This window comes from Coregonus clupeaformis, chromosome 10 (genome assembly GCF_020615455.1).
Source record: "Coregonus clupeaformis isolate EN_2021a chromosome 10, ASM2061545v1, whole genome shotgun sequence".
NCBI lineage: Eukaryota > Metazoa > Chordata > Actinopteri > Salmoniformes > Salmonidae > Coregonus > Coregonus clupeaformis.
Genome location: NC_059201.1, coordinates 47,013,589 through 47,026,128, shown reverse-complemented (window position 1 = coordinate 47,026,128; position 12,540 = coordinate 47,013,589). Strand labels below are relative to the sequence as shown.

At 41.7% G+C, this 12,540-nt stretch overlaps 1 protein-coding gene across 1 annotated transcript; it reads right to left on the bottom strand.

The window, feature by feature from the left end:
* Nucleotides 1-205: 205 nt before the first annotated feature.
* LOC121575986 (vesicle transport protein GOT1A) lies at nt 206-10,367 on the bottom strand. The gene is made up of 5 exons (XM_041889287.2): nt 10,235-10,367; nt 9,868-9,959; nt 9,303-9,481; nt 988-1,051; nt 206-653 (listed from the first exon to the last, which is right to left on the bottom strand). Exons 1-5 carry the CDS (start codon nt 10,257-10,259, stop codon nt 630-632), a joined length of 384 nt encoding a protein of 127 aa, XP_041745221.1. The 5' UTR covers nt 10,260-10,367; the 3' UTR covers nt 206-629.
* Between the last annotated feature and the right edge of the window lie 2,173 nt (nt 10,368-12,540).

Below are 12,540 nucleotides of genomic sequence, written 5' to 3'. Positions count from 1 at the left end.
ATAGCACTGGCTACAGTTGCTAGTCCATTTCCCCTTGCTTAAAAATAAGTGAAAAAATGTATTCACTAGACATTCTGAATAATAGAAGGCATATCTATTTATAAATTATATACTTACACCACACAACACTTAAAGTAATAGATGACATGTTTACCTTCAAATAAAGTGTGTTGCTTTAGTTCAACTGTAATACAGGATATGATAATCTGTAGATCAAAAATATGGTTTTATTATAAATACATTAGTGGAATGGCAGACACTCATTGCCACACATGATTTCTCTGGTAGTTCATGTTTGATGTAAACATTTTAAGATGAATAGTTCAAGTCCATCGGTTAATACTTCTTGATGGAGAAGGCTCTTAGCTACCTGGTCTCCACCACTCCGCCCTCTCTGTCAGTCTCTGTCAAAGGTTGTAGCCAGTCTGAGCCCAAATACGCTTTTCCTTTTTAAATCAATCACTTTCATTCCTCCTCCCTTCTTTGCAACCTCTTTTCATCTCTTTCTCTTCCCTCAGACCATAGAAATGCTACTTCCTAGGAAGTTGTTGTATAACTGAGATAAGAAAGAGAAAGAATAGAGTGAGTGAGAGAAATGTAGAGAGAACTTCCACTCCCTTTCTCTTCTCTCAGACCATAGAGGAGCTGTTTCCCTGGGAGAAGGAAAAAAAAGAGAAGAAATAGAGATGTAAGTTTTCATGAAGCAGGACTATTGGGAGACTACAGCTTTCCACTAGACACATTGTGAAAATGTTATGCGGAATAATCCTCTCTTTGTTGAAACATCTGGGGGTGTCTACCCAAATGTCAAGCATTCTTGGAGTGGGCTCATGCATTGTAGTTTTTTTCCATTGCTTTCTGAGCTCAAACAACGGTTCCCAAATGTACTGATGGATCTCCGTTATATTATGGGAGAATGATAAAAATCATGCTTATTTTGCTTAGTCACAGTCACAGTTGAAAAAAAAGAAAGATTCTTGCTCTCACCATATTGAGATAGGGGATATTAACCAAAGATGAAATGAATCCAAACGCCACAGGGAAGAATGACCTGGAGGGAGATAGACAAATAAATATGAAGTGAGAACGTTCTGACCCAGCAAACACTGTCAGTTCAGCTTAGAACTACCACAGAGTGATTCTGTCTTTAACATTGCCCTGGTTTCCAAGAAAAATGTCCCTTTGGGAAATATGAAGTTAAATGTATCTTCTCTTAGAACCACAGGGAGGTATCAGACATTCATGATTTTTAAAATTGAAGCTTTCTCACGTGATTCGGCCACGGTAAAATGTTTGTCCTAGAAAGTGGTTCAAGGCTGGTCAGTAAAGTGATATACACTCAGTGGCCAGTTTATTAGGAACACCACCCCGTTCATGAAAATGGTTCGCTCCTACAGACAGTTAGTCACGTGGCCATGGTTTGCTCTATAAAGCAGGCAGACAGGCATCGAGGCATTCAGTTACTGTTCGATTTACCGATAGAATGGGCAAAACGACCAATGCGACTTTGAGCATTGTATGATCGTCGGTGCCAGGCTTCCAGGTGCCTGGTTCCAGTATCTTCGAAACGTCCCAGCTTCTGGGCTTTTCACGCATGACAGTGTCTAGGGTTAACCGAGAATAGTCAAACAAAACATATCCAGTCAGCAGCAGTCTTGTGGGCAAAAACAGCTCTTTGATGAGAGGTCGAAGGAGAATGGCAAGAATCGTGCAAGCTAACAGGCGGTCCACAAACAAGCAAACAGTGGTGTGCAGAACGGCATCTCGGAACGCACAACTCGTTGGTCCTTGTCACGGATGGGCTATTGCAGTAGACGACCACGCCAGGTTCCACGCCCATCCGCTAAAAACAAGAAGAAGCGGCTCCAGTGGGCACGCGATCACCAACACTGGACAATTGAGGAGTGGAAAAATATTGCCTGGTCCGACGAATCCTGGTTCTGGTCAGGATTTGGCATTGGTGTCAATGGTACAGGCTGGTGGCGGTGGTGTAATGGGGTGGGGAATGTTTAACTGGCACACGTTAGGTCCTTTGATACAAATTGAGCAACGTTTCCATACCCCAAAGAATTCAGGAGGTTCTGGAGACAGGTACTAGATAGGTGTACCTAATTAACTGGCCACTGAGTGTACGTAGGCTTCATTGACCCTTCAGTCATGTCAGAACCTTGGATAAGGATAATGAGAATCTCTGACATGTGGTAGCAGTGTCTGTGATCTCCCAAACTGGGCGTCCATTTTGACAGTGTTGGGAGTGATCTGTCATACTGTATATGTGCTGTGTTAAATGCACTGGGTGTTTCTCAATATGCACACTACCGTGCGCCACACTCAATCAAATCAAATGTTATTGGTCACATGCTTCTTAAACAACAGGTGTACATTCGTGGTCAAAAGTTTTGAGAATGACACAAGTATTGGTCTTCACAAAGTTTGCTGCTACAGTGTTTTTAGATATTTTTGTCAGATGTTACTATGGTATACTGAAGTATAATTACAAGCATTCCATAAGTGTCAAAGGCTTTTATTGACAATTACATTAAGTTTATGCAAAGAGTCAATATTTGCAGTGTTGACCCTTCTTTTTCAAGACCTCTGCAATCCACCCTGGCATGCTGTCAATTAACTTCTGGGCCACATCCTGACTGATGCCAGCCCATTCTTGCATAATCAATGCTTGGAATTTGTCGGGTTTTGTTTGTCCACCCGCCTCTTGAGGATTGACCTCAAGTTCTCAAAAGGATTAAGGTCTGGTGAGTTTCCTGGCCATGGACCCAAAATTTCGATGTTTTGTTCCCCGAGCCACTTAGTTATCACTTTTGCCTTATGGCAAGGTGCTCCATCATGCTGGAAAAGGCATTGTTCGTCACCAAACTGTTCTTGGATGGTTGGGAGAAGTTGCTCTCGGAGGATGTGTTGGTACCATTCTTTATTCATGGCTGTGTTCTTAGGCAAAATTGTGAGCGAGCCCACTCCCTTGGCTGAGAAGCAACCCCACACATGAATGGTCTCAGGATGCTTTACTGTTGGCATGACACAGGACTGATGGTAGCGCTCACCTTGTCTTCTCCGGACAAGGTGTTTTCCGGATGCCCCAAACAATCGGAAAGGGGATTCATCAGAGAAAATGACTTTACCCCAGTCCTCAGCAGTCCAATCCCTGTACCTTTTGCAGAATATCAGTCTGTCCCTGATAGAAGTGGCTTCCTCGCTGCCCTTCTTGACACCAGGCCATCCTCCAAAAGTATTTGCCTCACTGTGCATGCAGATGCACTCACACCTGCCTGCTGCCATTCCTGAGCAAGCTCTGCACTGGTGGTGCCCTGATCCCGCAGCTGAATCAACTTTAGGAGACGGTCCTGGCGCTTGCTGGACTTTCTTTGGCCCCCCTAAGCTTTCTTCACAACAATTGAACCTCTCTCCTTGAAGTTCTTGATGATCCGATAAATGGTTGATTTAGGTGCAATCTTACTAGCAGCAATATCCTTGCCTGTGAAGCCCTTTTTGTGCAAAGCAATGATGACGGCACGTGTTTCCTTGCAGGTAACCATGGTTAACAGAGGAAGAACAATGATTTCAAGCACCACCCTCCTTTTAAAGCTTCCAGTCTGTTATTCTAACTCAATCAGCATGACAGAGTGATATCCAGCCTTGTCCTCGTCAACACTCTCACCTGTGTTAACGAGAGATCACTGACATGATGTCAGCTGGTCCTTTTGTGGCAAGGCTGAAATGCAGTGGAAATGATTTTGGGGGATTAAGTTCATTTTCATGGCAAAGAGGGACTTTGCAATTAATTGCAATTCATCTGATCACTCTTCATAACATTCTAGAGTATATGCAGCAGACTTTGTGAAAATTAATATTTGTGTCATTCTCAAAACTTTTGACCACTACTGTAGACTAACAGTGAAATGCTTACTTATGGGCCTTTCCCAGAGAGAAAAAAATGGAAATAATAGAAAAATAATAACACAAGGAATAAATACAAAATGAGTAACGATTACTTGGCTATATACAAGGGGTACCAGTGCCGAGTCGATGCGCAGGGGTACGAGGTAATTGAGGTAGATATGTATGAGTGCATTCTTAGAGGGCGTTCTCTTGAGGTCGTTCTCTTGAGCACGTTGTTATTAGGACAAGAGAACACATACATTTTACATTTGAGAAGCACCTCGCATTCCTGTGCTTCTGCATTACCTTTGACCTTTTAGAGTATATTGCGTCATCTATGCTGGACTTTCCTGGATCACGACTACCCTCTGTAACAAATGTTATATGTCAAACATTTGTAGATCTGATTTTGTTTATTATTATATTATTGTCAGTAAAGCAATTGAGATTGTTAATCCATTTGTGTTTTGTATTATTAAGCTACATAGACATTTGGTTAACAAATATAGCTAGCTAGCTAGCTAGCTATACTAGCCAACTTTAGCAAGAGACGACTCGTGTTTACATTATCTGCATTAGCTTGCAACATGCTTTAACATACATTGTATTCGGAAAGTATCCAGACCCTTTGACTTTTTCCACATTTTGTTATGTTACAGCCTTATTCTAAAATGGATGAAAAAATATATAATCCTAATCGATCTACACACTACCCCATAACGACAAAGCAAAAACAGGTTTGTACATTTTTTTGCTAATTTATTAAACATAAAAAACAAAAATACCTTATTTACATTAGTATTCAAACCATTTGCTATGAGACTCGAAATTGAATGCAGGTACATCCTGTTTCCATTGATCACCCTTGAGATGTTTCTACAACTTGATTGGAGTCCACCTGTGGTAAATTAAATTGATTGGACATGATTTGGAAATGCACACACTTTTTCATTAATGGGTGCGTCCTCTTTAGGCATATAAATCTTTACAGACACTTTTTCATTAATGGGTGCCAGTACTTTTGGTACAGTGGGAGTATCTGAGGCTGCTAGCGGGGAAGGCCTCTGTTAGCGAAGCTACTAACATCAGAACCACAGTGAGCTGCAGCATGGTTGGTGGTCTTAACGTCAGCGACGGTGTTAGCCCAGAAGTCACCGCTTGGCTTACTGTATACAGTGCATTCGGAAAGTATTCAGACCCCTTGACTTTTTCCACATTTTGTTAAGTTACAGCCTTATTCTAAAATTTATTAAATTGTTTTATTCCTCATCAATCTAGACACAATACCCCATAATGACAAAGCGAAAACAGGTTTTTAGAAATCTTTGCAAATGTATTAAAAATAAAAAACAGAAATACCTTAGTATTCAGACCCTTTGCTATGAGACTCGAAATTGAGCTCAGGTGCATCCTGTTTCCATTGATCATCCTTGAGATGTTTCTACAACTTGATTGGAGTCCACCTGTGGTAAATTCAATTTGATTGGACATGATTTGGAAAGGCACACACCTGTCAATAAAAGGTCCCACAGTTGACAGTGCATGTCAGAGCAAAAACCAAGCCATGAGGTCGAAGGAATTGTCCATAGAGCTCCGAGACAGGATTGTGTTGATGCACAGATCTGGGAAGGGTACCAAAAAATGTCTGCAGCGTTGAAGTTCCCAATGAACACAGTGGCCTCCATCATTTTTCAATGGAAAAGGTTTGGAACAACCAAGAATCTTCCTAGAGCTGGCCACCCGGCCAATCTGACCAATTGGAGGAGAAGTGCCTTGGTCAGGGAGGTGACCAAGAACCTGATGGTCACTCTGACAGAGCTCCAGAGTTACTCTGTGGAGATGGGAGAACCTTCCAGAAGGACAACCATCTCTGCAACATTCCACCACTCAGGCCTTTATGGTAGAGTGGCCAGACGGAAGCCACTCCTCAGTAAAAGGCACATGACAGTCCACTTGGAGTTTGCCAAAGACACCTAAAGGACTCTCAGACCATGAGAAACAAGATTCTCTGGTCTGGTGAAACCAAGATTGAACTATTTGGCCTGAATGCCAAGCATCATGTCTGGGGGAAACCTGGCACCATCCCCTACGGTGAAGCATGGTGGTGGCAGGATCATGCTGTGGGGATGTTTTTTTAGCGACAGGGACTGGTAGACTACTCCGGATCAACTGAAAGATGAATGGAGCAAAGTACAGAGCGATCCTTGATGAAAACCTGCTCCAGAGTGCTCAGGACCTCAGACTAGGGTGAAGCTTCACCTTCCAACAGGACAACGATCCTAAGCACATAGCCAAGAGAATGCAGTAGTGGCTTCGGGACAAGTCTCTGAATGAACCCGATCAAACATCTCTGGAGAGACCTGAAAATAGCTGTCTAGCGACGCTCCGCATCCAACCTGACAGAGCTTGAAAGGATCTGCAGAGAAGAGTGGGAGAAACTCCCCAAATACAGGTGTGCCAATCTTGTAGCATCATACCCAAGAAGACTCAAGGCTGTAATCACTGCCAACGGTGCTTCAACAAAGTACTGAGTAAAGGGTCTGAATACTTATGTAAATGTAATATTTCAGTTTTGTATTTTTAATACATTTTAAAAAATGTCTAAAAACAATTTTTTTGCTTTGTCATTATGGGGTATTGTGTGTAGTTTGATGAGGATTTGTATTTATTTAATCAATTTTAGAATAAGGCTGTAACGTAACAAAATGTGGAAAAGGTCAAGGGGTCTGAATACTTTCAGAATACACTGTAACATTAACATTAGCATAGATAATGACTCTACTTGTCTACTAACAAAAGGTAACTTGCTAGTGCTGTAGCTATAGGTTATCCATCATCATGATCCATGGTTATTTAGCAAGCTGCCCAAGTTAGCTGGTTAGCTAAGCTATCACTCCTCATGATCCATGGCTAACATTACTTGGGCTACTACACAGCCTACAAGTACTTTGTCAACCCTGGGAAAACATGCTAATGTAACCTGGTACTAGCTACACTACAAATAAACATCATCCAACAATATATCCCTGGCTTGCGCCTGATCCATATCAGGAGTCGGGAGATGAGAGGTGCATGCCTCACAGTCACCTCAGCACAACTATGCCCTGTAACTTTACTGCCTATAACTCTCAATATGCTGCCGGCTAGGCTAATTGCAATACAGACGACACAAGATAACTACATAAACAAACTTCATAACTATCAGCTAGCTATATCACAGGATCGTAATTTGAATGTAAACATTTATTTTTTATCGAAATGTGTTTTTGGTAGAAATGCTTTCTGGAACATGTGAACTTTCATGTGCCTTAATAACAAACTTGTATTCCATCCATAAATACAAATACAATTGTTAAATTACGAACCTAGTTGGTTTAGCCACGGAAAAAGACAGGAACCTTCCCGCTAGCCATGATTGGCTGAGATAATGGATGGGCTGGACATGCCGGGAGATGAGTTCGGATTGGTCTGCCATGTAGCATGCTTCTGTCTATAATGTGAGCTGTTCAGTATGTGTTGACAGTCCTTTCTACCGCCCCGTTTTTGAAAGATATAACGTTAGCCATCGAGAACTACGAATGTATTGCTACTTTTCTCAACAACATTGATGCCCTGAATATAGCAGGCAATATCAACAGATCAGTTGGAAAAAGTGATGGGCTACTTTCTGCACACGCCACGGTCAGTGTGAACCGGAGTGACTTGACAGAAAGGTGGCCAAACAAGATGTATCTACAAACAAAATGGAGTTAAATGGTTCCAGTCTGCCGTGAAGCATTCATCCATGTATACGGGTAAGAGTCTAGCTACATTTTCAGATATAAGTTTCTAATTTTGTCAGAAAGCCGTTTTTATTGCAAATTAAAGCGTACTGTTAGTTAGCTAGCAAACGTTAGCTTGCTGGCTCGATAGCTAATGTTACATGTATGATCTGTGTAGTAATATTATTAGAATCCATTTGCATTACTAGTTATAGCCTAATGTTAGCTAGCTAACATTGAACCTAGTTTGTTAGCTTTAGCTACCTGCAGAATCATACTACAGCTATGACAATGTTTGTATTGGTAGTAGTATGAGTTGGGATTATGCCGGTTTGTTGTTTACCTAGCTAGCTAGCACTTCGGCCGGATTATTCCATAACCCATCAAATTAGCCAGGTGTGTCTGGGGGTGATTACAGCCATCTATTGTATTTCATGAACAGATGTACATGTCTAGACAATAGCGACCCATCCACTTAGCTAGATGTGGCTGGGGGGTGGTTATAGCATTTCCTTCACATGACCCATCAATTTAGACAAGTGTGTCAGGTAAGAGTCATCTAATAATGATGAAATATTTATACAATAATTTTATCTGGACACTTTCTGTTTTTGATATTGCTACTATGCAAGTAACCACTTCACTGTACCGTTTACTCCTTCTGTATCCTGTGCATGTGACAAATAAACATAGATTTTATTTGATATATCATGTGTTTACTACATGGCCTCACATGTGAAACCTTAAAGAGTTGGGTGGGGCTAAGTCTTAAGAGGGTGTGAACGATGCTGAATGGGTGTAGACAAAGAAGAGCTCTTCAGTAGGTGTATCAAAACATTCAAGGGTAATTGTCTCAAAAGTGGGGTTACAAGTTTATCAACTTTCAAGCAGAATTACTTTACCATTGTTCCTCAACTGCAGTGTATGATATACCATTTTCTAGCTCTGAGTCTCTACTTTTATCCAATGTAAAAAACAAAATTTCAAATTTTGCTACATAAGACCGACTCGAGGCGGTCGGTCACATATGAATCGTAATAATCTAGCTAGCCAGCTAGTTTAACAGCCAAAATGAACTACAACTAACATCTTACAAGGTAGATGACTAGCAATTAATCTTGGCTAGCTAGCTAGTTAGCCCTATTGACTTACTATGGGGTTGCGATCTAGGCACAGTAGGTTTTGTAGGCATGTAAACATGCAAAAACTAAAACAGAATGCATTTATTAACATATCAAGATAAAATATTGTATTCAGGCAACATATGATATGTGAATGGGCAACATTCCATTCCGAAATCTGAGTTAATATTCTCTTGCTTCAGCCCAAATAATTGCTGCCATCGATTTCAACAAATTTTGCGCCGTTTTTTACGTGGTTGGAACTTTCAAACAGTCGGTATGAAAGAGAGGAAACGAGGCAGGCGTTTAAAAATACGGTGCTGCGGCCAAGGTACTGTATGTCTCTCATATAACCTAATCCTCTCCCAGCTATTCTGTTTTTAAGTTGTTGTTCCACCTTGCTTCCTATAACGCATGTCTTCTAAGATTCTCTGTATGTCTTAGGCACTCAATGATGAAAGTGTCTGCTGAATTACTAAAATCCTCTTTATCACTATCCCAGAGGTGATCTTTTTTTTTTACATACCTGAACAGGAGCACGAAGCCGTAGCTCTCCACAGCCATGCCGATGATAGGCCAGCGGAACAGCACCAAGGCCACGCCCCCCAGGAAGAAGGTGGAGCCTCTGAGCTTCTGTCTCTGGAAGAAGAACCCTGCCGTCCTTCTCAGGCCAATGATGAACGCCAGGCCAGCCAGAAACAGAACCTGAAGGAAAGAAGGACGAGGCAAGCTTTGTTTGAATACGTAGAAAATACAGTTTTCCTGTTTGTGCTGCTAATATTGTCCCTGTCACTATTACTTCCTGTTACTGTGACTATTGTCAAGCAACCCAATTGCCGTTAGAGTTCCACAGTCGCTATGAAGAAATCTTTATATAGTACAGTGCAGTTCTGTATTAATTCCAAAATATTGGGGATAGAATTACAGAGTGCAATATAAAAACAGTAAAAGTCATGTTTTGTGCAACATCATGTTATATCAGTGGCCTCAGTTGACCTGTTACCTGCATCCTCTAGCCAGGCGGTGAAGGAACATTGCATGGTGGTGAGAAGGGAGCACAGTGTCAGTGTGCGATAGAGATTATTACTCACATTACCAAACGCCAGCAAGACAGAGTCAAAGTACAGCAGCATGCCAAAGAGCAGAAAGAAGAGGCCGAAGCCTGTGAGACCAACACCAATCTCTGGAACACACACACACAAACAAACATTTGTGAGAGTCAGCCCGGGTAGTTAAATCAATTATAGGCCTACAGACTGTTCATACATTTAGACAACCTCCAGAGTTAAAACTCACAGTATTGATATCCATAAAGGCTTTCACCATAACACACTTCAAAGTTCAAAGTCTTCACAATGACATCATTCAATTCCAAGTACATGTTGCTTAACGCAAGTCTCAGAGCTGAAGAAAAAAACAAAACACACTGTGATCGTATGGACAGCTGTTACCACTTACTCTGAGTCTCTGTGATTGAAACCATGATGTCTTCGTCCTCCCCTGAATTCTCTCTCCTTCACTCCCCCCTGTTGTGTATCTCACTCGCTCCTTCTCCTTGGGAGATCGGTGTAGATCTGTGCTCCTTCCTTCTCTGCGGTGACCTTTGAACTGGGCTGTCACAGGGTGAACATTAATCAGACCGGGGTTGGGCATGCAGATGGAGGGAACCTCCAAAAGTCACCAGTCCTTAGCGATGAGTCATTTAGTCATCAATCAATACTGGGATTGGCAATAGTGTCTGTTTATCCATTCATTTCTACTGGAGATGCCTTCCTGAAAAGGTATCTCTTTGAAAAGGACCCAGATTATCATAATGGGATTTCCTAGCTTGACTCAATCCCTTAGTTTGAAAAAAGGAGCCAGGGGCGGATTGGGCCTGTTAAGATTTAGTTTTTGGAATTTTGCGCAATTTCTCTGTTACATGCTGACTAAACCGTCCGTGTTGCTTGCATGAGTGTTGCAAAGTACATTTACACATACAGTGCAAAAGTATTCATACCCCTTGACTTATTCCACATTTTGCTCTGTTACAGCCTGAATTCAAAATGGATGAAATATTTTTTTTCCCTCACCCATCTACACATAATACCCCATAATGACATGGTTCTACTATATGGAATTGTTTTAAGACGGTCATACCAAAGATCATTTTGCTATTTGATTTAGAATTTAAGACCCCTTGAAGTACCCAAAAAAATATTATAACATTATTTGATTAAACATTTTATTTTGCCAAAGTTCTATTAGCCCATGCAAATGCATTGAATAAAATATTCACTACATGGAACAACTAATAGTCCCCCCCAAGAAAATCTAAAGGAAGTTTGTTCTGAAGTGTCTGTCCTACATCTGAGAGATACAGTATAAGCAAGATCAGGATATTTGTAACCCCTTATTTATGGCACTAAACTGTGTCCATATTACATTTACATTTTAGTCATTTAGCAGACGCTCTTATCCAGAGCGACTTACAGTTAGTGAGTGCATACATAAAAACATTTTATTCATACCCCCATGGGAATCGAACCCACAACCCTGGCGTTGCAAACTGAGCTACAACCCTGCCGGCCATTCCCTGCCCTGGACGACGCTGGGCCAATTGTGCGCCGCCCCATGGGTCTCCTGGTCACAGCAGAGCCTGGATTCGAACCAGGATCTCTAGTGGCACAGCTAGCACTGCGATGCAGTGCCTTAGACCACTGCGCCACTCGGGAGTTATACTGTATACAGTACGTCCATACATATACTGTATACAGTACGTCCATTCATTTTCAACTGGTACCATGGGACCTTCAGACAAGTCTTGTGAGGACTGTGGGCGTCCTAGAGCAAAACAACTGACATGTACACTACCGGTCAAAAGTTTGGACACACCTACTCATTCAAGGGTTTTTCTTTATTTTTACAATTTTTTTTTTTTTTTTTTTCATCAAAACTATGAAATAACACATATAGAATCATGCAGTAACCAAAAAAGTGTTAAACAAATTAAAATATATTTTATATTTGAGATTCTTCAAATAGCCACCCTTTGCCTTGATGACAGCTTTGCACACTCTTGGCATTCTCTCAACCAGCTTCATGAGGTAGTCACCTGGAATGCATTTCAATTAACAGGTGTGCCTTCTTAAAAGTTAATTTGTGGAAATATATTTTCTTCATAATGAGTTTGAGCCAGTCAGTTGTGTTGTGACAAGGTAGGGGTGGTATACAGAAGATAGCCCTATTTGCTAGGTCCATATTATGGAAAGAACAGCTCAAATAAGCAAAGAGAAACGACAGTCCATCATAAGACATGAAGGTCAGTCAATCTGGAAAATTTCAAGAACTTTGAAAGTTTCTTCAAGTGCAGTCGCATAAACCATCAAGCACTATGATGAAACTGGCTCTCATGAGAACCGCCACAGGAATGGAAGACCCAGAGTTAGCTCTGCTGCAGAGGATAAGTTCATTACATTTACATTTTAGTCATTTAGCAGACGCTCTTATCCAGAGCGACTTACAGTTAGCGCATACATTATTTTATCCAACCCACAACCCTGGCGTTGCAAACGCCATGCTCTACCAACTGAGCTACATCCCCTGCCGGCCATTCCCTCCCCTACCCTGGACAACGCTGGGCCAATTGTGCGCCGCCCCATGGGTCTCCCGGTCGCGGCCGGCTCGACAGAGCCTGGATTCGAACCAGGATCTCTGGTGGCACAGCTAGCACTGCGATGCAGTGCCTTAGACCACTGCGCCACTCGGGAGACTAGAGTTACCAG